Genomic DNA, 27448 nt, shown 5'->3' on the forward strand with positions numbered 1-27448 from the left:
CAACCCATCAGAATGGGGTGCCAATCCCCATACAGGTGGGCACTCACCACAACCCACCAGGGGCTGCGCCAGTTCCTAAGGGCTGAATTCCAGGCCAGCTAACCATGAGGGGTCATGTCTCCTTTAGCCGCCCAACTTGACGGAGAGGAAGCAAAGCCGCACAGGGTCTATGGTGCTCCCCTACATCATGTCGTCCACACTGCGGAGATTGTCCATCACCTCGGTGACATCCTCTGTGATCTCCAGCTCTTCTAACTCATCTGATAATGCTCCTTCCAGACCAGGATCTGATGGGTAAGGCTTCCATCTTTAAATGCCGGGAGGGCTGAGGTAACTCCTTCCTAATGTTTGCCTTTGGTCCCCAAAGTGAGACTTGGTCAGTGTGGGTGCATCATCTTCGTAAGGGGAATCATTCACAGTACCTGGGTTATTAGTTTTGGGGTCTTTCTCATCATCTTCATTATGAAGAATATCATTATTTATGTGATGGTAGCAACAGTTATGAAAAATGGAAAAAATAAATCACGCATAATGCTATCACACCCTATGACCCAGCCAATCGTATCCTATTTTGTTTGTTTCAGAATAATTTGTAGTTATTGCTTGACTTTTTTGTTTCAATTTTTAAAAATAATTTTTAAGTTTATTTTATGAGTAGGCAATGTAATCACATATGAAATTTCAAAGGTACAAAAGGACATATCATGAGAGGCCTCCTGTCAGTCCCCGACTCCCAGCTCATCAGTACCACTCTCCAGAGGCCAGCGATGTTAGCGTTCAGGTTCATGTCCGTGGTGCCTCTCCAGCAGCTCTTTATCTGTACAGAAGCAGTTCCTAAATATATATCCTTCGTCACACGTTTTTTTATTTATAAACGGCAGCATATAATACTCTTTGGCTTGCTTTTTAAAAAATTAGTTTATTTATTTATTTTTGGCTGCGTTGGTGAGCGGGAGCTACTCTTCATTGCAGCGCACGGGCTTCTCGTTGCAGTGGCTTCTCTTGTTGCAGAGCACGGGCTCTGGGCGTGTGGGCTTCAATAGTTGTGGCACGTGGGCTCAGTAATTGTGGCTCGCGTGTTCTAGAGCGCAGGCTCAGTAGTTGTGGTGCACAGGCTTAGTTGCTCCACGGCATGTGGGATCTTTCCTGACCAGGGCTCGAACCCGTGTCCCCTGCATTGGCAGGCGGATTTTTAACCACTGCACCACCAGGGAAGTCCTGCCTTGCTTTTTTCACTGACTACATCTTGCAAATCATTCCATTTCAAAACTGCGAGAGCCTCGTCTTTCTTTTGAGTTGCAGACATCTCATGATTTCCCTACCTGTGATACACTCCATCATTGTCTATTGATGGACATTTGGTTGATTTCAGCCTTTTACTATCACAGTAGTGATAGCAGTGAGTAACCTTAAAAATATATTATTTCGTTAATATTCAAGTATATCAATATGAGAAAAAGTCCAAAAGTGAAATTGCTCTGTCAAACATATATAGCTGCAGTTTTCAAAATTATTCCTAAACTGACTTTCATAGAGATTATACCCATTTACAGTCCCATCAGCAACACACAAGGGTGCCTGTTCACCCACATCTTGCCACCAAATTGTGTATTATCAGGCCTTTTAATTTTTACCAATCTGATAGGTGGAAAATATGTTCTTGGCCTAGGGCTTTTGTTTGGTTGCATATTGGTTTTCTTTCATCCCTCTTGTTTGAGGTTGAGCATCTTTTCGTTTGTTCAGTAGCTTGTATGTATTTTATTTTCTGTGAACTGTGGTCAGATTTTTTTGTTTTTTTTCTTTTGCGGTACGCGGGCCTCTCGCTGTTGTGGCCTCTCCCGTTGCGGAGCAACAGGCTCCGGACGCGCAGGCTCAGCGGCCACGGCTCACGGGCGCAGGCGCTGCGCGGCATGTGGGATCTTCCCGGACCAGGGTACGAACCCGTGTCCCCTGCATCGGCAGGCGGACTCTCAACCACTGCGCCACCAGGGAAGCCCTGGTCAGATATTTTGTGTACATTTTTCTGTTGGGTATTGACCCTTTGTGATATGAGTTGAAATAGTTCCAATTTTTCCTTTGTTTTCTGACTTTGCTTCTAATTTTTTATCTAGTTATGCTGATTTTTTATGCAGTCAAATAAGTTAATATTTGATTTTATGGCTTCTGGATTTTATATCATAAAGGCCTTCCTCACTTTAAGACTACAAAAAGCCTAATTTTAGGTTTTCACTATATAATAAAATCTGTGATTCTTTGCAATTTATTTTAGTATAAAGTGTAAGGTATAGAGCCAATTTTTTTTCCCTACTTGGCTACCCAGTTCTCCCTATAACGTTTAGTGAGCAAACCATCTTTTCTCTACTGATTTGAAATGTCAGCCTTATAAAAAAATCAAATTCCAATGTTCTTTAGTCTGTAGACTTTTCCCCCATTTCTTAGATCTACCTGTGTGGTTCATGGCACTTGTTCTAATACAGTTTTAATTACTATAGATTTTAAAGGTTTTAAAATTTCTAGTAATTTTTTTTCAGAATTTGTCTGGCTAGTTTTACATAGCTCATTTTCATATTAACTTGTCTGGAATCCTGTTGTTTTTATTGGGATATGTTAAATTTATGGATTGAATTTAGAGCTTTTTGATGTTGAGCCTTCTTGCCAGAAACATGGAGTGCCTTTCCATATGTTCAAATTTAAAATATTTTAAAGGAGTGAATTCATAATTGTGTTCAAGTGGAAAAGCATGACATGTACCATTTTGTGACCTATTGCTTAATTTTATATACATGATGAGTATTTAGCATCACTGTGTGTTTTAATGTTGAATATAAGTTAAGTCCGTTGACTTAACACTTATTTATAATTTTGTAATTCCATATTATAATAAACATATCACAAAAGTAACCTGTCCAAATGGCCTTCTACCTGGAAATCAAATACTTTATTTATTTATGTATTTATGTATTTATTTATTGGCTGCATTGGGTCTTCACTGCTGCATGCAGGCTTTCTCTAGTTGCAGCGAGCGGGGGCTACACTTTGTTGAGGTGTGAGGGCTTCTCATTGCAGTGGCTTCTCTTGTTACGGAGCATGGGCTCTAGGCACGCGAGCTTCAGTAGTTGTGGCATGCCGGCTCAGTAGTTGTGGCTCATGGGCTCTAGAGCACAGGCTCAGCAGTTGTGGTGCATGGGCTTAGCTGCTCTGTGGCATGTGGGATCTTCCCAGACCAGAGCTTGAACCCATGTCCTGTGCATTGGCGGGCAGATTCTTAACCACTGTGCCACCACGGAAGCCCTCAAATATTTATTATTTTCTAAATGATTTATCTATCCTTTACCATTGACATAGATATCTTTACACAGCTGCAATTATAGCACAGATGTAGTTTGGTAATTTGCTTTTCCTCTTTGTCTTTTTGTTATAAGCATTTTCCATATTGCTGTCTAATTTTATTATTAGTTTTTAATTATCACTTCTGATGGCTCTCTACCGTTACATCATATGAATGTGCCATAATTAATTCTTCTCCCTACTACAGGATGTTTAAGCTTTGTCACTGTTTCTAAACAAATAATCATACAAGTTCATTATAAATTTAATATAAAGACATTTAGGGAGTTCCCTGGTGGCCTAGTGGTTAGGATTCGGCGCTTTCACTGCTGTGGCCCAGGTTCAATCCCTGGTCGAGGAACTGAGATCCTGCAAGCCCCTCAGTACGGCCAAAATTAAAAAGAAAGAAAGAAAATTAGGTTGTATCAATATAAAATACATTTATACTATTAAGAATTGTAACAAACGTGTGTCCATATAGCTTTACGATTATTTAGGATATGGTCTCAGATCACTTCTCAGCCTTTAGGTTAAGACGGAGTGTAGGCTTTACTTCCCCAAAGCATATATTACTTACTCAGGGAGTAATATTTTTTACAATTCTTGATATCACAAATGCCAATATGCAATGCCATATACAATGTATGAGTGACTGTATAATTTTTCATAATATAGTCACCCGTATTAGGTATTTGGACTATTTTTAATCTTTTGAATTTGAAAGTATTAAATAATACCTGATTCATTTGTTTATTTTTTTCCCATCTATGTTTTTTTTTCATGCCGTAAAGAGATACTACCTACTTTGTGGCAAACATAGAAGTTCTGTTCTGTTCTCTTTTCTTAAACTCTGTCTCATTCAAAAAAAAAAAGTTTTCAGGCAGCTGTTGAAAATCAGAGACACCGTAATTGCTGATCCATTAGGGCAGTAAATAGAGAGCAGAGACCGGGGTTCTGTTTATATCATGACCTGGGGCAAAGTGGGTTATTGCTCTTGCCCACATTTGCCCAGTAAGGTGACATCATTGATAGCATTTTCTAACATTTATTCAGGATGTTTCTTTAAAGCATCTCAAACTGATTCACACCCAGTGACTTCAGTTCTCCTACTAGCTGTGTTATGTCACAGTATTCATTAGAACTTTCTTGGTGATTATTGGGTGTGCAGTCTGCAAACGCTCACTTCTTTCTTGGTTGGGTGTATCCATCCTGTGTGGCACATGGGAGGCTGTGGCCCAGAAAGAGAATAACTTTATGAAACGCAGTGCATTGTGTTAAGGGAAGCTGGAAGGGCTTGCATAGCAGGTCAACTCAGTACATGCTCAGAGCTCCAGCAAAGTAGGGGCCTCAAACCAAAATCTTTTTTTTAAAAAAAATTACTCTTCGGTATTTCAGGAAAATCATTGAAATAGTCAGTGTAAGAAAAAAAATAACACAGGCACTGTGGGACTACACTATCATTATTTTACTGTTTAGTTTGGTTCATAATTAGGCCTTACTGAAACTCACATTAGGGCCTAGATCTTTGCCTGTAGATCTCATGACCCACAGACGCTTACCTTCATTCTCAATCTCACGTAATAGTAGACCCAGTAGAATACTGGATTGTTGTTTTGGTTTTTTTTCCCTCCCTGACCAACTACTGTTTGAAGTGATTCTTTTTGTTTGATTTGGCTTGGTTGGTTTTAAGAATAAAAGCGTCTGTTTTGGAATTTAGTTCTATGATTTTTTTTTTGTTAGTACAGATTTAAGACAAATAATAGTGAGTGGCTTCTCCTTAAATATACTAATAATTGGAAAATACCAAAAAATTGCAAATTCAGGAATGTAATCTTTAAAAAAAATAATAATAACAGAATATTCAGAAAAGGAGAGAATAATTTGAAATAAGAAAGAAGAAGAATTGTAGTCTAGAAGCATCTTCCGTTGTGACTCCAGTGGTTCTTTAACCAGACTTTCCTGCTACTTTCTCATCCTGTATCTTCACGGAAGAGGGCAAAATATTTTGTAGAAAGTGAGACCTAAAGTATTAAAAAGTTTAAAATGACTTAAGAAGTATATCAGCCAAATACAATGAGTGAATCTTGTTTAGATCTCGATTCAAACAAATCACTTGCCAAAAAAATTATGAGACAGGAAATTTGAACACTGATTGGATGTTTGATGAAATTAGAGAATTATGTACTTCCTTAGGAAGATGATGGGAGTGTAGTTTTGTTATGAAGATGAATCCTTGCCTTGTAGAGATATGCACCGAAATATTTATAGACGAGATGTGATATCTAGGAATCACTTCCAAATAGCCCAGTGCGGGGTGAGGATTATGACGGGGTATATATGAGAAATAAGATTGGCCATGAGTTGATCACTGTTGATGCTGAGTAATGTACACATAAGATTTATTATATTCTCTTGGGGACTTCCCTGGCAGTCCAGTGGTTAGGACTCCGTGCTTCCACTGCAAGGGGCACAGGTTCAATCCCTGGTCAGGGAACTAAAATCCCGCATGGCACACAGCGCAGCCAAAAAAAAAAAAGTTTATTATATCCTCTCCACTTTTTAATGTTCGAAATTTTCCATAATAAAATGTAAAAATAGTCTGCCCCCTCCAGTGATCTCATTTTAATATTTACATATTTAATAATTAGTGATACTAAGTTTTTAAAAAATTATTTGGATTTCTTTCTTCGTGAAATACGTGTTTATCTCCTTCGACAGTTTGTAAAAATTGAGCTACTCATATTTTTTTCTTTTTGATTTGTAAAAGTTTCTTATACATTAATGATATTTGCCCTCTAAAATATGTATAGCAAATAGTTTTAGTTTACGAATGATGCTTTCTGCTGAACAGAAGCTTTTAATTTTTAAATACTAAAAGCTGATAGCGGGCTTCCCTGGTGGCGCAGTGGTTGAGAGTCCGCCTGCCGATGCAGGGGACACGGGTTCATGTCCCGGTCCGGGAAGATCCCACAAGCCGTGGAGCGGCTGGGCCCGTGAGCCATGGCCGCTGAGCCTGCGCGTCTGGAGCCTGTGCTCCACAACGGGAGAGGCCACAACAGTGAGAGGCCCGCGTACCGCAAAAAAAAAAAAAAAAAAAAAAAAAAAAGCTGATAGCTGTTTTTCTGTTGTCTTATTTCATATCAAAGCTTTTTCTTAAAAAAAAAAAAAAAAGTAGACTTTAATTTTTAGAGCAGTTTTAGGTTCACAGCAAGAATGACCAGAAAGTACAGAGAGTTCCCATGTACCTCTACTCTGGACACGCCCAGCCTCCCCTACCATAAGCATCCAGCACCAAAGTGATACATTTGTTGCACTTGATGAACCTACGTTGACACATCACAATCACCCAAAGTCCATAGTTTACTTAGGGTTCACTCGTGGTGTTGTACATTTTGAGTTTTGATAAATATATTCACGATTGTAGTATCATATAGAATAATTCCACTGCCCTAAAAATCCTCTGTGCTCTGCCGACCTATCCCTCCAAACTTTTCATTTTTATGGAGTAAAATCTACCAATTTTTAATTAAACCAGAACTTATTAAATACCCATTTAGAAGCTATAAGCAATCTCTACATCACAAAGGTAGGCTTTTAACCCCTCCCCCCTTGTTTTTACATTTTGCCACATCATTCCTCTCTGTCTCTCCCCCCAACCCCCAGTCTACCATCTGAGAGTGGGCTGCATACACCATGGCTATGGAGCAAGCAGATTGTCTTACTGTAACCACATACTACATTCAGTACAGCCTGTACATTCAGGAAATGTGACATTGACCCAATACTTAAAGCTACAACCCATATTCCAGTTTTGTCAGTTGTCCCAGTAATGTCTTATAGCAGTTTGTGGTACAGGATCCAATCAGGATCACATATTGTATTTAGCCATGTCTCTCTATTCTTTAATTTGAAATCATTTCCTTAGCCTTTCCTTGTCTTTCATAATGACATTTTTGAAGATTATGGGCCAGTTATAGAATTTTTTTTCGTTTGGGTTTGTCTGATGTTTCCTCGTGCTTAAGATTCAGGTGATACATTTCTGTGTGATATGTCCTTTTCAGGTGTCATATCTGGAAGCACATTACCCATTTGTCCCTTATTAGTGATTTAATTGATCCTGTGGTTAAGATTTGGTCCATTTTCTTTTCTATTTTTAAAATAGTACTTACTATTTTTCCCTTTGTAATTAATGAGCAATTTATGGGGAGATATTTTGAGACTCTCCTGTTTCTCATCAAACTCTTCTCCTCTATGTATTAACATCTAATTATGGTTCTTGAATGAATCCATTTTCACTATGGTGCTTAAAAATCTATGACTGTAATTAAAAAAACATTTGAGGAGTACTCCTATATGCTAGGCACTGTTGTAAGCATTCTGTAATCACCCTGTGAGGTAGGTACTATTATTATCCCCATTTCACGTATAAGAAAACTGAGGTATGAAAAGGTTATCTGCCCAAGGTCACCCAGCAAGTCAGTGTAGGTAGGATTTGAACCCAGGCTGTAGGGCTCCAGAGAATGTGCTATTATCCACTACATAAAGCTGCCTATTCATCTTTTACTGTGTGAACTCTGTCTTTACCTCTAAGTTTAATAAGATCTTGTCTTCGTGAGATAGGATAAATATTCACTAGTATTTTCTTTCCACACTTGGACGGCCTCATTTCTGTACACGTAGACCTTGTGATATTCAATTGGCAGTTGGAGATTCAGATTACAACCAGAGAACAATGCCACAGGTCAAGGTTCGGCTGGAGAGTCATATCCCCTGGTCTTTTTGGAGTCAGTTTTTTGTTTGTTGGTTTGTTTTAATTTTTATTGGGGTATACTTGACTTACAACGTTGTGTCAGTTTCAGGTCTACAGCAAAGTGACTCAGTTGTACATATATCGGCTTTGACTGTCAGGTGATCAGTGTTTTCTGACTCTGTCCTTGTTCGTGGCTGATAGGTCAATCCTTTTTTAAAAAAAATTTATTGAAGTATAGTTGATTTACAATGTTGTGTTAATATCTGCGGTATAGCAAAGTGACTCAGTTATACATATATATATTCTTTTTCATATTCTTTTCCATTATGGTTTATCCCAGGATATTGAATATAGTTCCCTGTGCTCTACAGTAGGACCTTGTTGTTTATCTATCCTATATTTACTAGTTTGCCTCAACTAACCCCAAACTCCCAATCCTTCCCTCCCCCACCCCTGCTAGGTCCATCCTGGAGCCCCTTTTGGAGCGCAGGGCCTCGTCAGGGGCCAGAGTGGAAGATCTGTCCCTCAAAGAGGACAGTGAGAACCGGATGAGCAAGTTCAAGAGAAAAGACTGGAGTCTGAGCAAATCCCAGGTCATCGCAGAGAAAGCATCAGAACCTGATCTGATGGTAAAAACAAACAAACAAACAAACACCATAGATCTGCCAGTTTGCCATTGCTTTCCCTGGAGCCAGGCTTTTCACCATTTACTTCACAGCTGCGAGTCACCAGACGGAAGCCTAGCATGGTTTCTCAGGACGCAGCAGCCTGGGGTAGGGTCAGATCTCAGATGGTGCTAAGAAAAACACGTACAGAGATCAGAGCCTCTAAGTCAATAATGGCGCAAGATTTAACGCACAGTATAAACCCGTGGATTAATGGCTGGAGTTGTGGTTCTCGCCACTGTGGTCCATGACTCCATCCAAACATTGTCGCTTCCCTTCTTTTAGCTTAAAAAAAATAAAAAGTACTTGATTCTCCCATAAGCCACATCAAGTTGTTAAGTGTGGCAGGACCTGCTCTCCCTGAGAATCAGGGTGGCTTATCTCCGACCTAAATGGCACAGTCCAACTGTGATTAAAATCAAGTCTGTGGCCGGCCAGAAAATAGTCTTATGGTCCGGTGATCCCGTTAGTGTGTCTGCCCTGGTCCCCCCAGCGTGCCGGTGCGGTAAGTTTAGAAAGGGCTCCTGGAATTTTTGCCCTTTAACGGTTTCTGCTCTGCTGATAAGGTTGTTCTGAGCATGGATGAGCCCAGCGTGCCTCACCATGAGAATGTTTTGCTGTGTTTCTCCCCACCCCCGCTGCTAGAGCCCAGCCAGAAAAGCACAAAGGCCAAAGAGTCTCCAGCTGTCGGACAATCGGCTGACACCGTTTCATGGCTCTTCCCCGCCTCAGTCAACACCCCTGAGCCCACCCCCGCTCACTCCTAAAGCGACCAGGACCCTGAGTAAGTCTTCCTGTAGACACCACTTCTATTCATTTTACTAGAGGATGGTGTATGTTGATGCATCTGGGCCATTTTTAACCGAGATAGCCACAAGGTGTATGAGATGATCGTCAGGTAGGTTCAATTCAGTGGTAGTGGGTGTAATTCAATTAGATTAGGGTTTGGCAAGGAATCCTTAGGTTGCTAAGACTCATTAAAGTTTTCTACCCAGGGGGCCACAGGGTTTCACTGCCCCTTTTCCAACTGTGATGGTATAAATGAGGTAGATCCGGACTAGAACTAGACAGGAAGGGAGTAACTTTGGAAACTGTTGGGCAGATAGCTGTGTACTTTATATGGAGAAGGGTCCAAAATAAGGACAAGAAATAGACCCATTCAATAGACTACTTACAGTCAGGCTTGGGGACTCAGCAATACACAAAGCCTGAGAAGAATTACAAGGACCGCTTAGTACAAAGGGATGATGGAGGGGTAGATCTTCGCATCAAATGGGAGATAGTAGTCAGCCGAGTGTCAGAGATAATCAGACAGGTTTTCCTGGAGGAAGTGGATATTGCACCCTTTAAATGATAAAACTATGACAGTTCAATGTAACCAATATTTATTGACTACCTAGTATGTGATAGATGCTTTTTCTAAGGACTTGGGATACATCAGAGAACAAAGTGATACCCTAAGTTCTAGAAAAGAGTCTCATCTCCAGCTTAAGAGTAAAAACCTTCAACAACAAAAGTGAGATTTTTGCTTAAGAACTTCTGGTGAAGCTTTCAGATAAATGAAAGGTGCTATATCTATCCCAAGGCGTCAGAGGTCTTCTTCATTCTGTCCGCAGAAACTGTAGAATGTGACCGTAGCGATTGGCTTGACCAGGTGGGTTTAGGTGTTACCGTGGCCAGCAGAAGTGTCATGAGATCCCTTGGTGAATTTTTCTCTCTGCCTTCCTCTACTTTATGTCATTTCCAGGCTCTCCATCTTTGCAGACAGACGGGCTGATGATGGCTACAGTCCCACCTCCCCCTCCACCCAAAAGCAAGCCCTACGAGAGCAGCCAGAGGAACTCCACAGAGGTAGGGGGTTGATGGCGGACGCTGGGGCCACAGAGAGCCTACCGCTCATGGGAATGCGGCATTGGATTTCCCAAGATTTTTAGTAGGCAGGTTTTCCCATCAATTTGTCCCTCTAATCGATTCTTGGTTCATTCCTGAAACCATAAAGAGAGGGGAATTTTCAATGGGAAGGAACAATATGCAAGGAGACCTAAGAAGTGAGTTCTCGTTCACACCTGAGGAGTTTACTTCTTCTGAGTGAGTGACAGTCATTCTGGAAGGGGCCTCCGATGGGTTTCCTTCATTCATTCAACACAAATTTATTGAGTCCTTACTATATATACGCCAGGTATTGGGGATATAGCAGTGTTAGTGTATATCTGATTAATGCAAGGGAAAGGGGGAGATTAAATCAGTCTAATTTCCCTTTTCACCTGGCAAAGGCTGTGTAGATAAACTCAGATCAGTGAGAAGCTAACGCAGAATGTTGGAAATGTGGAGTAGAAGGCAGAATTAGGAAGAAAGGTAAGACTCATTTCTCCTTTCGTATGTCTGCTCCACCAGATTGCAGCCCCACTGCCTGTCCTAAGAGAAGCCAAAGCCCCGCCCCCTCCACCTCCAAAAGCTCGGAAGTCGGGCATCCTTTCTTCTGAACCTGGATCCCAGTAAGGATCTTGTCCTCTCTCTGGAACTCTGATGCCTGGGAGCTGGCCTCGCGGAGGCAGTGTCCTCATGGGTCCCCTGCTGGCTGCCTCTCCTCATCTGGGGTTGAGGTTCACCTGCTCAAAACTGGTTTCATTCTTTAGAAAGCTTTTCTTTGATCGATGCCCGAGGCCACGCCATATCTCCTCCAGTCCATGAGGAATCCCGGAATCGGCCGTGCCCCGTGTTTCTCCCTCACCATTATTACATTTCAGCCTCTAGCACAGTGCCACTGGGGTCTGCGAAAGCCTGGATAACTTCATCAGTGGGGGTGGGAAAACCCCAGTAACCTATTCCTTGGAGGAATTTTTTGCTTTGCTTCTGAAAAGCTGTGCTTAAGACGTAGTTTTCTCACGTGGACATACCTTGTTCCATACAACATATTGGAAGAGACCAACATCAAGTACTTTGGTAGCTGGAATCATCTATCTTTCTGAGGTCTCCTGTGTCTCCTCTGTGGAAAAGAACATCTTTTTAATGGAAATCGGCTGCTTTCAAGTATGAATGGCTATCATTATCGAAAGAACATGGACTCGGTCGTGAGCCCTGAGCACCTATGTCCCCCCACCCATCTGTGACATGGAAAAGCTTCCCTCCTTCCCCCGGCCCCGCGCCAGGAGTTCCCTCACACTCCCGACTAATGGTCCTGACTGCATGGCAGTCACTCCTTCCTACCATGGACTCCTGAGGCTCTGTCTTTTGCACACAGTTTCTTGTCCTGTTACCTCCTCTGAGCTCAAATCACTGGATATAAGGGACTTAGAAGTCCGGATTGAACTGCTTCTCTTCCACATCCCATTGGAATGGCTCGGCAGCCCCTGTCTGCAACCTGATTTTACCTTGGAGAATACAGTGCAATATCTCGCTTTGATTATTTATTCCTCTTGATTGTGGAATTAATTTGATGACATGTTCATGGTACTCGTGTCAATCCTCTTTTCAGAAGAGAAAGCGTGGGGTGCTTCAGAAGATCAAATATTACCACCAGATACACAAACAGCCACACAAAGTTATAGACCTTTTGAGCTGGAAGGGCCTTAAAGCTCATAGAGACACCCTCCCCCCCTCATTTTGTAGATAAGGAAATTGAGGCTAAACACAGAAAATCCTACTACAGGTTCTTTCTAAGAACCCAGCTTGTGCACTGAGGTTATACCCAGATAACGTCTCTAGAAGACAGCCCTGACAAATTCTTCAATCCCTACCCCTAGTTGGGACAACAGTGGAAATGTCCCAGATGTTTCTATACTGTTTGGGTGTTTATGGCAAAATAGAAACCTTTTTCACTGCGGATGCCCTGGGTCAACCTGTGGGTATGCTCACCGGGGGGCTCTTCCACAGCCTGGCCAGGTCCCCTTTCCTTCGAGGTAGACAAGAAAGAGAGAGAGATTTCACGGCTGAGAATTTGGGTTTGCTTGCCTTGCGTCTTCGTGTGTCGGTTTCACCCCTTTTGGGAGAGCCATGTGAATTCATCACAGGGTCAGGGAAGTAAAAACCTCTGAGATGTGTCCAGGGTTACTCAAGACATGAGTGTGCGTATTTAAAAGTGCCGCGTTCTTTCCTTCGCTCCACGCAGGAGCACCTTCAGTGTGACGAGATGGGAAGAAACCCAGGCTCTGGAAGTAACCTGTTGGGGTTTGAATCAACCCAGCTATGTGCTCTCTCAGCTTTGCAGACTCCCCCAAATTCTTTGAAATTGTCTTGAGTTTTCATGTCTTCACCTTTCAAAGTGGGGACCATCCCTACCATGCAAGCTGCCTTGGGGTTCAAGTGAGACCAAATACGTGAAGTAAGTCCTCACGAAATGTGCCTTTCTTGTCTCTGCCAGGCCTGGGTAAGATCTGGAACTCTCCACGAGCATGATTGATGTTCCTTTTTTTTTTCAAAGATAATTTGGAAGGTGGGTGCAAGTTAGTTCACACAACAGTCCCTTTCCAAAAGGTGGCCTCTTATATAATTATGTATGACTAGAGACAAAGTGTTAATAAGACCTGGAGCGGGGGACTTCCCTGTCAGTCCAGTGGTTAAGACTCCATGCTTCCAGTGCAGGGGGTGTGGGTTCGATCCCTGGTCGGGGAACTAAGATCCCACATGCGGTGCAGCTCGGCCAAAAAAAAAAAAAAAAAAAGACCTGGAGGGGATTTTAAGTGGTAAGAAAAGAGCAGGAAGGGACAATGTCTGCAGGGCTGACATGGTGCCTGGAGCAGCTTCTGAGAAGTTGCTGGGCAGACTGGCTGGAGGGGATTCGTGGGTTTCACCCTGCTTTCCAGGCTGCCGTTAAAACAGAAGGACGTAAACTAGGTCACAGAAGAAACAAACCTGAAGCCTGTCCCTTCCGAGCTGTAGGGATGAGTTGTGAGCCTGGTCTTTGGTCAGGGGCTGGGGACATCGGATACACCGGTGCCCAAATATCTTCCCTTTTTTAACGTAACATTTTCCCATAGGATTCCCTTTCCACATCCATGGAAATCCTAGATCTCTCCTGCCTGAGTACAAAGGATTCCAGGTAATGTTGTGAATAGTAGGTCACAGGGGACACTGGACAGTTCATCTGCTTGGGAAACTGTTAGGTCAGAGAGTTATATTTGACAAAAGATCCTAAGGAATGTCTGTCCTGAAGTCAAAGAGGAAAACTGCAAAGAAATGCCTTAGGATTACCTTAAATGTAGGAGAGATGAGGGGCAGGGCATAAAAAAAGAAACAACTGGTCTTTATATTCCTTGATAAGACCTGTGAAGTATTGAAGTAACCCCCAAATTGTCACAACTTTTGTGGATGTTGGTTTATGGGATTTTTTTTTTTAATCCTTTTTTTTCCTCTCTGTCCTGGTGACTTGTCTTGCTTTGAGATTTTTTTTTTTCAAGAATTGTTTTCGTTCAACATATATTAAGCTCTTACTGAATGCCAGGCACCTTCCTAGACCCCCAGGCTGTGGCGATCCAGTGTGTTCTAAGGGAACAGCCCCGGGATATAAGGACTGCGGTGTGCCGTTGGATTGGCAAGAGAGTGGGGTTAGAGGAAAGGGAAACCCTAAATCGGGCTGCTGGGCCATGGGTTCCCTCCCCCTCCTCCACCTTCATGCCTCGATTCCAGAATTACAGTCATTTTCCCCTGTCAGACCCCTTAGAAACAACTGCCACCCTCAGATCCCTAAGACAAAAACCAGCGATAAAGCAGGATCTGAGGTAACAATCTCTCATGGCTAACTCTTCCCAAGCTTCAAAGGTCCCGCCCCTCTGCTTGCCCCCAGATCGTGGGGTGATTTCTTTTTTTTTTTTTTTTTTTTTGTGGTACGCGGGCCTCTCACTGTTGTGGCCTCTCCCGCTGCAGAGCACAGGCTCCGGACGCGCAGGCTCAGCAGCCATGGCTCACGGGCCCAGCTGCTCTGCGGCATGTGGGATCTTCCCGGACCGGGGCACGAACCCGTGTCCCCTGCATCAGCAGGTGAACTCTCAACCACTGCGCCACCAGGGAAGCCCGATTTCTTGTTTTAAAATTAAGACATAACTGGGACTTCCCTGGTGGACCAGTGGTTAAGACTCCGCACTTCCACTGCAGGGGGCACAGGTTCGATCCCTGATCAGGGAACTAAGATCCCGCAAGCCACGTGGCACGGCCAAAAAAATTAAGACATAACTTACATACAGTTATGGGCACAAATCTTAGTGTATAGGTGGATGCACTTTTACAGTAGTGTCTACCCATGTCACCGCCTCTCAGATCCACAGGCTACTCCCAGCCCCACAGAAGTTTCCTCGTGTCATGCTGTCATTTTATAAAAGGTATTTAGAAGGCCCTTCAATATGTACTTCCCTTCCTCTCACTTCTCAGCTATAATGAAAAGGGGAGGAAAACCCCACCATCAACACAAAACAAGACCGTGAAGGGTGTACCTTTCGGCAGGTCAATTTGTAGTCAGTCCCTGGACCTCAGTTTCCTCATGAAATCATATATATCTAAGGTTACATGATTTTTAGAATCCTTTTAGCCCTAGCTTTTATTCCAAGTGAATGAAAAAGAGAATCAGAAGAAACCTAAGTTTCTCTTCAAAGGCTTTTAGGTCCATACTCCATGACTAAGTGGGATTGTGAAATGAAATTGGAAAAGGTAAGTTGCTCTTTGGGTGGGTTGAGAATGGAACCATCAGTTCTAATCTACAAAAGGAAAAGGTTTTCCTTTCAAGTTGATGACTTCAGGCTGACTCCTGCAGTCTGGCCAAGGCTCGTCTCCTTTATGTGCTGCCCAGATTCATCCAGTAGTGAAATTGTGTGAGTTGTTCACCCAAACTTTGTCAAAAGCTCAGTTGCCTTGATGTTGTAAACTAGTCGGATTTCAAACATGAACGGTTAAGAAGACGTGCGTTGAAGTAGAAGAATTTTGTTCACATTTGCTGTTATTTATTTTTTAAATTAAAAATGAAACTGTATTTTAAAGTTTATTGTGTATTTAGTTGATTATTACCCTTATATTAATTGAACTCATTCCTGGACTTTTCCTCATTGACACATCACACCCACCATCTCTTCTGGTCTCATTTCATTACTGGTCCTATTTGTTTAAACTTATTCTGTGGGATCATAGAGTCATCTTTGCCTGGAAGCAATAAAAACCGCAAACGATTTGGTTTTTACTTTACCTCCACCCACACCCCGTTCATCCCTTGGCATCTGAGCTGACAGTTTACAACAATTTATTTAATACGATTAGTATTAAATAAGTATAAAATAAGTCCTATTTCTTCACTCATTCACCACGGATAATTAGGCAGAGTTAAAGGGAAATAAAGAGGTTAAAAGGTATATCAAATAACTTACATTGAAAGGATGGGAGCGGATTCTCAAACCAAGTTCAACAAAGTAGGTTGAACCCGGGAAGAGGCCACATCCCAGACCAATTAGATCAGAATTTCCGAGGGAAGGGAGTGGGACCCAGGCATTAGTATTTCTTTTCAATCTCTCCATGTTATCCCAATGTCAGGCCAAGGTTGAGAACCATTGCCTTAGAGGAAATAACAGCTTTAGCAAATCAGTGTTCAAGGTGCTTTTCTTAAACTCCCTGCTGGTGGTGAGTCAGATTGGAAAGATGGGGCAGCCTCACTCCGGTTAGAATAACACCACTGTCTTAAGTCCTGGGTTGATGCATAGATTTTTTTTTTTATTTTAAAGAACGTGTCCTAGTACTTTAAAACATGTGCAATTTATTGCCTTTCAGAGCAATGATGCTGCACTGCCTGTGAACATAAGAATCACCAGAATGCTTATTAAAAATGCAAATGGCTTGGACCCCAGAGAGAGACTCTGAGTCAATAAACCTGGGGAATCTTTTTGAATCTTGTGTCCCTATTGAGAAATACTACCTTAGAGCATCTTCCGCTGTCAAGATGTGTACGTGCTGTTATCTTGTGCAGTGATTCTTAGCTTTTTTTCCAGTCACCTTGAGGATACTACAACTTCTAAAACTTTTGCTAAAAATGGTCTATCTTCAAGCCGTTCTTTCTGTTACTTGATCATTTAAAGCCATCTACATTTGAGAACTCGTCTCATTAAAATGTATCATTTGGTATGTTTCCCCATCCTTTATTTTGAAAGGCTGCCAGACTTTTTTTGAAGCTATGTTTCCCCTTTTTTTATTTGGAAATGTTTCGGACTACTTAGAAGTTATTCAGATTCAGGAAAGTGTTTATAATTTTAATAAAGTGGTCATTTTCTTTCCTTCCCCTTAGTCACTTGAGCCATTTGAGAATCAAATACTCAACATGTTCATCCCAAGCCTCTAACCTCAGCATCGGGGAGCTGAATGAGTATCATCTTTACATCCCAGTCAGAGAGGCCCACAGCTACCTCCGAAGAAATTGTCCCAAAGACACGCTCTGGTGAAGGAAAGCTGATGTTCCCAACAGGATGTATTAGATAAATGGGTGTGTGGCCTTCCTCTTGTAATGTGTTAACTAACGCAAAGATTGTTTTTATAAAAACAGAAATAGTTCCTGAGTGGCGACTTTAAGCCCCTTATTCTGCCTTGTAAGTATTGATTAATGAAATAATGCAGGTTTGCCTTTTGTTCCATAAAGAAACATAAGGTAGATTGTAAACCACATCACTGCTTAATTTTATTAAAATGAAATTGAGGTAGTTCTTTGATTCAGTTTTAGAGATTCCTCAGTAGGAGATACTTGGGAAATCTGTTGTATGGTAGTAAGTATATGCTTTAAAAAGTAAGGGTTTTCTCTCCTGTGGAATGTTTCTGACCTCTGTTCCAATTCCTTAGCACAAGTCCTGCCCTTTTTTGAAGAGGTGGAAGGAGGCTCCATCTTTCTGATTAAAAGAGGAAAAAAGGCTTAGACCTTTGCCGTGCAAATAGAGGCACAATTTGTTGCTGTGACATCAGGCAAGTTATCTGAGATTTGGGTTTTTCAAATGGCCTCATAGCCACTGGGGAATTATGAGAATAAATGAGAAAGCTAGTGTCATAGTGTCTGGGACCTCATGGAGAAATGGTCACCGGGAAAACTAAGTTGACACATGAGCCCCAGTAACCAAATAACTGGGCTTCCAAGTCCAAGCTCATTGGCTGTCATCATAGTGCAATACAGGAGCACTTGACCTTGGAACCCAGCAGAACCAGGTGGGTCTCGTAAACTCTCGGAGCTCTGGTTTCCTCATTTTAAAGGGAAGACAATATCTACTTTCCAAGGCCGATACAAGCGTTAATGAAAATATTTATGCATCTATCTAGCCCATGCTGGAGAATGAGTGGTGGCCATGCTGTTCGACCAGAGGAAACAGGAACGCCTGAATCCTGTCTTCAGCTGACTACAATCCATGTGTTTCTTAAGAGAAATACCAAAAAGCTCAGGTGAATGCTATTATTTTTAGGCCTTGGTCCAAACCTCAGTGTGCACCGCTCGCTCTGATGACCTTGGAGGAACCACGTGGAGCCGGAAGGAGCATTGGACGAGGCCTCCTTTCCCCAAGGCCTGTCTCAGGTTCCGGTTGACTTTCAAAGAGATTAGAGACAATCTGGGGGGGAAGCTTTGGCCATGGCCCTATCTTGCTTCTGTAGGGTATGGTCAAAGAGAAAGCTACCACCCCATAGAAAACCGGATTGACTCAGTATTGGCCAGGGACCAATTGTCCTGTGGGTTCAGGGTGCAGGTTGGTGGTGGTGGAAGTGAGCCATGAGATTCCTTTAGTCAACAATAACGGTCCCTTTGTGTTATCTCTCCTGTCCTCTGCCCCCTGTCGACACACTTGGGGGACCCCCTTTGGGGGCTTACATTGTCCCACCCCGACCAGAGTTCTGAGTTAGAGAAAGACTTCATATTTATGCCACTTTATTCCCAACACAGTACTTCATCATGTGCAACCTGGCATAAGAATTTCTGAAATTCACACAATTTACAGATATTGAATGGGTCACAGATTTCAAAGTCAGAATTACACTTGTGTTGTCAATTTTTCTGGTCCAGTGGATTTACATCTTCTGCCCAGTTTCCTCTTCGATCAGACTTTCCTGAAAAATATGTGAGTAGCAAATATATCAATGTTGCTTTTCTGAGCTGAGTTTCATTATGTTTGAACATTTTAATTTCTGAAATATCGATATAGAAAGAATAGATCCATTTGTTTTTGCACACTAGAAAATGCTAGAGAGCTAGATCATGTCTTTATAAGTCGTTTAATAAGCATAATATCTACATTAATAGTTTAAAGGTAGGATGTGAGGACAGAGGTGAAAAAAGGTCTGATCCTTTTGTCTGTGTTTTTTTTTTTTAATGGCTGAGTCGGGTCTTAGTTGCGGCATATGGGATCTCTGTTGCAGCGCGTGGGCTTCTAGTTGTGGTGTGCGGGTTTTCTCTCTCTAGTTGTGACGCGCAGGCTCCAGAGCACGTGGGCTCTGTAGTTTGCAGCACACGGGCTCTAGTTGAGGCTAGCGAGCTCAATAGTTGTGACACGCGGGCTTAGTTGCCCTGAGGCATGTGGGATCTTAGTTCCCCAACCAGGGATTGAACCCACGTCCCCTGCATTGGAAGTCAGATTCTTTACCACTGGACCACCAGGGAAGTCCCCATCTATCTGTTATGAATCCAGTCTTTGCCTCAATTCTGTCTTTCTAATGTCATGTTTGGATAATTTCATTGCTTGCTATTAGTTTTATCGTGAGGTAAACAGGATTAGAAAAAGAAAGGAAATAAATATGTCTGTCCACTTTTTCTCTGTCCTATGGGTGTAGAAATTGAAGTCAATGGAGAAAATAAAAACTATTGTTCATCTTCGTATATGACGTATTCAGGCTTTTTCTGCTCCTGGGCATAGCTGAAAATTAACTGTAATGCCTTCTAACTGCTGTAAATAAGTGGACCATGGAGCTCAGAGAACATCAGAATTGAATTCAGGTTTCAATTTCTATATTCAGTTCTCTTTATACATTTTTTTAAATCAAAAACCTACATTGGGTTAGTAGAGTTCCATCTTGGGTGGGAATTTGGAAAATTAGTATTGTCCAGTCAGAAAACTGGAAGTCAAATCTGTGGCTCTGAATTATAAATTTACTAGTTGGGGAGTTTTTATTCCAAAGAGAAAGAAAATTAATTAGAGCACCATTTTTGATTTCTACATTTCCCAGGGAGAACCGTGTTATACCAAGAACTGCTGAAGAATCCAGTGGAGAGGTGTGGATTAGTCTAGAGAAGAACGGTCTAGAGAGTTTGATGAACCTACTTGAAGAACTGACGTGTAGCAGTGGGAAGAAACTTGTTTTGTCAGTCATCCCGTAGGCTAGAGCTGAGATTAATAGAAAAAGGTCCCAAAGAGATTTCAATTTAAGAAAAAAAGAGAAAGTGTTCCAATCATTATTACTGTCTAACCACTGAAAAGGGGTGTTATGGAATGGCAAGGGCCCAATACAGGAGGAATTCAGGCGGTCAGGAAGGTAAGCCCTGCAGTAGCTAGAGATGGTTGTCCTAAGTGGATGACCAAAGTGGTGGTGCCCAGGGCCCATCCATCTCGTTATTAACCCTGTAACTCACCAGAGCTCCTTTCAGGTCCCTGAGTGGAGAACGGCGCTGGTGTACGGTGCACTCAAAGCGCTGAGGTCCTGCTGGTTGATCAACCTCTTTGGCTATCTGCAAAAACAAGAATGTGATGCTTGGAGATGGAGATACAGACGTGAAATGGTATTTTCCATTTCCACCAAAAGCTGTGTGTGGGAAGTGAAGTCAAGGGGGTTGTGGGACTGAGAACGCTGAGACTTGGGATGGTGTCTTTAAAAGATCATAGAAATGCTGTCAGACACTTCTACAGATCGGTGTGCAGTTCTGGAGGACATGGGCCATAATAAGGAGAGAGGCTATTTGTCTCCCTACAGTTGATGAGAATGAAGCCCTTCAAGCCTCGTGACAGGATGGTATACAAAAAAATGCAAGAGCTTATAGTTATGACGAAGGTTGGTCTTATTTTCAAGTTTTTACTAAATGTGTCCTAGTTAGAAGAGAGTTGCTTCACATATAGTCTGTGGAGAGGGAATGTCAGATTCTGGGCTTCTTTGTTTCGTACTAAATTATCTTTATTATTTCTCCAAAATGAGATATTTCTTTTCAGTGAAAACTAAATGGTTTTAAGTTTCTCTAGCTATGTTTCCCATTCTCAGCTCTATATTGAGTGTCCAGCCCTGAATCATTCATCCTTTAGGGCCTGGTTCGTTTCCCATTAACTTAAAAAACAATAACAACTGTCTTTCATTTATCCACTAACATCTTTTTGGATTAAGCAGCCAAGATATATGGCTTCGCTCATGTGATCCTCGCATGGCCCCAAGAAGTCACATTTTATAGATTAAAAAACCCAAGTACCTGTGTCAGTTCTGGTACTAGAACTGAAAACTAATTTCTGTGGAATCAAATCCAGCATATTTTCCAGAATGTATTTTGTCTTCTTGAGCTTGCTAACTCCTCTCCTCTAGGGACCTCCAGCTTCTTTGCTTGAGTGCCCATATCATTAAAAAGAAATTGGAGGGACTTCCCTGGTGGCGCAGTGGTTGAGAATCCACCTGCCAATGCAGGGGACACGGGTTCGAGCCCTGGTCCGGGAAGATTCCACATGTCATGGAGCAACTAAGCCCGTGCGCCACAACTACTGAGCCCATGCGCCACAACTACTGAAGCCCACGCACCTAGAGCAAGTGCTCCTCAACAAGAAAAGCCACCACAACGGGAAGCCCACGCACCGCAACGACCACTCGCTGCCACTAGAGGAAGCCCGCACGCAGCAACGAAGACCCAATGCAGCCAAAAATAAATAAAATTAAATCTTAAAAAATAAAAAAAATTGTAGAGCATGCACCCTTGATAAGGATACTTATTTATGTTATAGAAATGTACTGCTGACCTAATATCACAGATATTTTTAAAACATGAAATTACAAAAAAAAAAATAGGCAGAATTCTAAGATTTTCTTTCCAAATCCCAAAGAATCATCTTGTACTAGAGACCTTGGCTCCGTCCACTTGTTTCTAATTCCTTTGGCAAATCTATATCCTCAGAGTACGACACACCCCTTTGCGCTTGCTTATTGGTCTGAGGATTATTCCTGCTCTTTGTCCCATTAGTCCCTGTCTGAATTGAAAGCAGGAATGGGACTTGACTTTGGAAGTGCCTTATCACCCCCGGAATACCTAGGTTGGAGCCAAGAACCGGTAGCACTGTTGGACGCATGCAGGACGTTGGCATCGTTCAGTTGCATCACGTAAGCCATGTCTCATTTTGAAGCTGAGAGAAACTTACCTCTTGCAAAGAATCAAGCACGTTTTCAGCATTTCTCTTTCCTCCGGGGCGCAACCCATAGGACCAGTGCTGGCTGGAGCAGCCCACCACACAGAGAGTCAGCAGAATAAGTCCAGCTAGAAGTTTTGGACTCGGCTCCATTCTAAGGAACATCAATGCGACCATAAAAATAGACCCAGACTGGGTTGAGCCAAGACTCCTTTGGTGAAAAGCCTAACACTGGTGTCACTAACCCGGCAGAAGACGGAAGTGGGAGTCATCTGTGGTTTTCACATGCAGGTACTTGCTTGCCTTGAGTTTCCTAGCCACTGGGGACAAAATCACTCCTTTAAACTCACATGTTGAGTGCTTTTTAGAACTAAACCTTTTTTTTTTAGAACTAAACTATTTTAATGTGTATTATTTATTTGGTTATCCAAACCTCAGGATTCCTCCTTTATCAAATTCACTTTTTGTCTTCATATTCCCCAGTCCCGCCCCGTGGTTGGTTTTCAGTCCTGAGATAAAGAGAATCGGGCCATCTGCTCTGAAAAGGGGCTCCTACTAGGAGTCTCTGGCTAATATAAGTTGCTTGACATTAAATGGCTACCCTATGGTGCTAATTACATTTTGCCGAGCATCTGTCCTCTAGTCTTCCACACATTGCCGCTGGCTGGACCATCTGTGAGTGTGAGAGAGGAGTCCACGCTTTTCAAAGCACGGGGTTCCACACCAGCTGCCTCCGTGGCCAAGGCAGCCTTGAATTATTGAATTACATGTGGAATTCTCACAAAGGAATTTTCACTGGTGGGGAAGGGGCCAAAGACAAAATCAAATATTGGTTGATAAGCTGCTTCGAGTCCCCAAAGTCTGGATCTCTGTGGCTGGAGGTGACAAGGATCAGGAAGGCCAAGGTTTCTTTAGACACCAGGTGGCCTTAGCTCTTTTTTTTTTTTTTTTTTTTCGGTACACGGGCCTCTCACTGCCGTGGCCTCTCCCGTTGCGGAGCACAGGCTCCGGACGCGCAGGCTCAGCTGCCATGGCTCACGGGCCCAGCTGCTCCGCGGCATGTGGGATCCTCCCGGACTGGGGCACGAACCCGTGTCCCCTGCATGGGCAGGCGGACTCTCAACCACTGCGCCACCAGGGAAACCCCAACCCTAGCTCTTATAAAGTGCCCTATAGACAGACAATAGCATGCAGTCTACAAACAGTGCTAGAAATACAAAGCATTTTACCTGTCTCAGAGCAGAGTCCCCCCAAATCCCAAGCTTCCTTTGGAGTGTGTTGAATCTGACTTTTCATTTTTCTAGCTTCCTTTTTATATGAAACTTTTCCAGGACACTGAAATCTTCCCTGCTGGTTAATTGCACAGCACGTGGACTTTTATTCTTAATAGTAAATATTTTTTAAGCCTCACATAAAGCCCTTAATGCTGTATGTAATTGGAACACCCACTGGTGTATCTGTTAAATTTACTTAAATCTTGGCCATTAAAACCTCAGCTAAGACTACTATAGCTGAGGCCACAATTCAAAGCAATTAAAATCTAGCTAGGTAGGATCCCCTTGAGGAAACTGACAGACATTTCAAGACTTCAAGGAAAATAGCTGTCTTAGAATGTCATGTTAAATGCACACATAAAAACTTTCACGGAGGAGGCCATGCAATAATTGTAGAGGTTGAGTCAGGATGCCTGGGATCTGGTCTCAGCTCTTAGATTCCTCTTGTGTTAAAAGGAGCTGATTTATAGGCAATAAGTGATTATTGGTACTATTCCAAGCCCATATAGGATCTCTAAAGTAGATGGCGTGAGTTTGAAAATTCCCCAGTCTGCTACCCTCCAGGTTTCCTCCTTGACTTATTTTTTATTTAGTTAGTTTTTAAAATTGAAGTACAGTTGAGTTACAATGTTCTGTTAGTTTCAGGTGTACAGCAAAGTGATTCTCTCTCTCTCTCTCTCACACACACACACACACACACACACACATATATGTGTGTAACTTATTTTTCAGGTCTTTTCCCTTATAGGCTATTACAAGATATTGAGTATAGTTCCCTGTGCTATACAGTAGGACCTTGTTTATCTATTTTATATATAGTAGTGTGTATCTGCTAATCTCAGACTCCTAATTTATCCCTCCCCTCCCTTTTCCCTTTTGTAACTGTAAATTTGTTTTCCATGTCTGTGATTCTATTTCTGTTTTGTAAATAAGCTCATTTGTATCTTTTTTTTTTTTTTTTTTTAGATTCCACATATAAGCAGTATCATATGATGTTTGTCTTTCCCTGTCTGGCTTACTTCACTTAGTATGATCATCTCTAGGTCCATCCATGTTGCTGCAAATGGCATTATTTCATTCTTTTTTACGGCCGAGTAATACTCCATCGTGTATATATACCACATCTTCTTTCTTGAAAGCCTTATACAGCATCAGAAAGGTAAGGAGAAACATTGTAGTTAGAATCCGCTAAATGCAAAACCATCTAGAGTAGATTTAGGCCCATGTCAACTCATTTCAGTAGATACTTATTGAGTTAAAAGATGCAAATCCCTGTGCTAAAGGTCATGGGAGTACAAAGATGAGGAATAATCTGGCATGTGAATGAGACTAACCTGCTTCATTATTACAGTCCTGCAAAGTGGACATCATGATCCAAATTTTACAGAGATATGTTTCACCCCAGTAGTGAGCCCTCGGACGTTTTATTTACACAGTACAAGCATTTAAAAAAGAGAGAGATCCACTACTCTTTATTACATTTATTTGAATCCATGATTGTCTTTCCTAATTTACCCCTGGGCTGTAACTCATGATGGTCAAGGATCCCATCTTATTTAAACATCTGTTAATAAATCCCAGCATTTAGGGACTTCCCTTGTGGTCCAGTGGTTAAGACTCCATGCTGGGTTCGATCCCTGGTGAGGGAACTAGATCCCGCATGTGGCAAGGAAGATCCCGTGGGCCGCAGCTAAGACCCGGCGCAGCCAAATAAATAAATAAATAATTTAAAAATCCCCAGCATTTAATCAGCATTCAATAAGTATAGATTGGAATGAATGTGTGAATGAATGAATAAAAGGTAAGGACCTTTTAGCCAGATTAGACCTAATGTTTCCTCTACTTCTGCATCAAAGATATGTGTTGGGTTTTTTTTTCCAAAGGAAGTGGACTTTTAATTTTTAATACTTGTTTCTTAAATTACAGAAAATTTAAGTCTTTGCCGTCAGATCCCACTCCATAGAAAGTCTAGGGTGGCTTTAAACCAGTTTGATTTAAACCATTAAATTCTCTTCCCCTACTATTTTCAAGGTCTTAGTAAACATCTCCCAGCACAATTGCACAGACGCTGTCCAAAGATATGTTTTATCTGACACAGAATTAAACCTTCATGTACAGTTGGATGGAAGGCCTGTTACATTTGCTGAGCGGAAAAATGTTTAAAAGTAACCGAATATGTGTTCATTTTAGAGCCGGGATTGGCATTTCTCCTCGAGTAGGATGCTAAACCAGTCAGTTGTTGCCCAGTGTCCTGTGAAATAATTACATCTGCAAGGATCTTGGCATAAAGAGCAGTATCGTTCCATCCAAATACACTCCTGCTTTGCCCAGCCACCTCTGTGGAGGTTGTCAGATCCTCTGAAGAGGATAAACTTTAAAGTATAATTGCCAATAGAGGGGGCATTAAAAAGTAGAACGTAAGTGATTGACTTTATCTCATTTAAATTATTTTATCTCATTTAGACACTGAATAATATAAGCGCCATTCTGACACGGAGGAGTGCAATCTTATCTCACTGTAAAGGTAATGAGAGGCTAGTTTTCAACAAGAGTCCATTATGTTTGAACGATATTTGTTTAAATTGTCCAATTGATTTCATGTTTGCTGAAAGAGATATGCTTCTAACAGTGTTGCTTAAGCAGATGTGGTCTTTGGTTAGGAGTAATGAGCGGAGTTGAGACGTCTGACCCTTATTGTCACGTTAATCACTTATCTCTGGTTAAGCATCCCTGCATTTCTGGTGGCTTATTTCTATTAGTTGGTATTAAATCTTTGAAGAATGCTTTGAAATTTTTACATGAACACAGCCACATGGTCTGTGAATTCATCCAGTATGCTTCATGCCCTTGAAGCCTGCCTTAGCATTGTTCTAGATCTCAAGGGCACCAAATAGGATATCAAATAAATATGCAATTAATGGAATGTGGAGGTTTGGTGACAAATTTTGATCCTTTTCACAGTTCCAAGGATAGATCGATTTACCAGGAAGCTGAATTTAGTTAATTGGGTTTAAATATTTGGATTTTATAGTTATACTTTTCCCCTAAATTTAGAAATTTCCCAAATTTTCAAGTATGGCTTTAGAGGGAAAATGGCCCCATTTTTAGCATTAAAAAAACAAACCCTCAGAATTATTAAAATGTAACAATAATGGGTTAGTAATCTTGCTGAATGACAGATGGAAACCTTCTTTGTCCTAATGTAAAATCTCAGCAGGAAGGACTCATGAACTCCTGCTGACATATCTAAAGTTGTGAAAGGGTTTTGGAGAATTTAATCCTTGCATAAGCTACTTTATCCCAAAAGTAATGTAACTGCTTTTAGAGTTGTACATTTTAAAGATGATAATACTTCCTTGGAGATTTAAAAAAATTCTAGGGCTTTTCATATATTAAAGATGATTTAAGGTTGACTTGCGGTAGATTTACTTCCAATTCATGAAATGAACAGTTGGAGAAAACACCCCAAGTCTTGATTTATGATGGTAAACTTCGTAAGAAAATGAATTTACAATATTTCCTACTAAAATGGCTTTGAAATTATAGTTAAAAGGCTAGACTATATTACAGCATATGTATTGCTCTAAACAGTTACATGAGTTCTGAATTTTCTCAGTGTAGATAATTAGCTAATTTAGGTTTAAACCCTTTTCTAGCCCTTCCCCACCCCTCCTCCTCCAATTGTGTTTTTAACCTATGTGTACAGTCATGTTTCATTGCTCGGGTCAATGGAAGTTTTACTATTTTGAAACTTCCCTTCCTTCTTAAACTTCTTTCTTCTGGTTGTCAGGCTAGAACATTTTAGGGGCAATGTATCAATACGTAACCATCCTAATAAAAGCTAGCTGGTAATAATGTTCATCAGCTAAAGAGTAACACAAAAATTGAATTATTGGAAGACAGTATTTTCTTTCGTTAAGCATTAATGAAATGTCTTTGTGCTGTTAGAATGGTGGATTTTAAGAGGAGGGTCATAAAATAACCATGCTTAAAGAAATAACTTTAACGGCACTTCCTTCCTTTTCCACCCAGACCCTTGGGGCTGGTCTTCAACACATATTGAAGAAATGTAAGTAAATTTGGAAAGTTCTGATTTTCAAAAGCAAGACAAGAAACTCCTTTTCAACATTT

The 27448-nt window shown here is 41.6% G+C and overlaps 2 protein-coding genes across 2 annotated transcripts in view; one reads left to right on the plus strand and one right to left on the minus strand.

The window, feature by feature from the left end:
• The window catches only part of DOCK5 (dedicator of cytokinesis 5), a 124409-nt gene extending 108705 nt beyond the window's left edge, over positions 1-15704 (plus strand). The window contains exons 44-48 of the mRNA XM_030879050.3: positions 128-294; positions 8538-8706; positions 9388-9526; positions 10490-10593; positions 11137-15704. Of these exons, the coding sequence (XP_030734910.2) occupies positions 128-294; positions 8538-8706; positions 9388-9526; positions 10490-10593; positions 11137-11241 (684 nt within the window). The 3' untranslated portion in view covers positions 11242-15704. The remainder of the gene's footprint in view (positions 1-127; positions 295-8537; positions 8707-9387; positions 9527-10489; positions 10594-11136) is intronic.
• Positions 15705-18747: 3043 nt separating this feature from the next.
• Positions 18748-22208, minus strand: GNRH1 (gonadotropin releasing hormone 1). Its single transcript, XM_060301417.1, has 3 exons — positions 22056-22208; positions 20303-20398; positions 18748-18786 (listed from the first exon to the last, which is right to left on the minus strand). The coding sequence occupies exons 1-3, from the start codon at positions 22206-22208 to the stop codon at positions 18748-18750; spliced, it is 288 nt and encodes a 95-aa protein (XP_060157400.1).
• Between the last annotated feature and the right edge of the window lie 5240 nt (positions 22209-27448).

The sequence above is a fragment of the Globicephala melas genome, chromosome 6, assembly GCF_963455315.2.
Source record: "Globicephala melas chromosome 6, mGloMel1.2, whole genome shotgun sequence".
Lineage (NCBI taxonomy): Eukaryota > Metazoa > Chordata > Mammalia > Artiodactyla > Delphinidae > Globicephala > Globicephala melas.

Bases quoted from the DNA above. Each gene is read 5' to 3' on its own strand.
- GNRH1 (XM_060301417.1), bottom strand. From the start codon at position 22,208: ATGTTCCTTAGAATGGAGCCGAGTCCAAAACTTCTAGCTGGACTTATT. The intron at 20,399-22,055 runs GTAAGTTTCTCT...TTGTTTTTGCAG, and splicing joins TGCTTGATTCTTTGCAAGAG to ATAGCCAAAGAGGTTGATCA. The intron at 18,787-20,302 runs GTGAGTTACAGG...CATATTTTTCAG, and splicing joins GGGACCTGAAAGGAGCTCTG to GAAAGTCTGATCGAAGAGGA.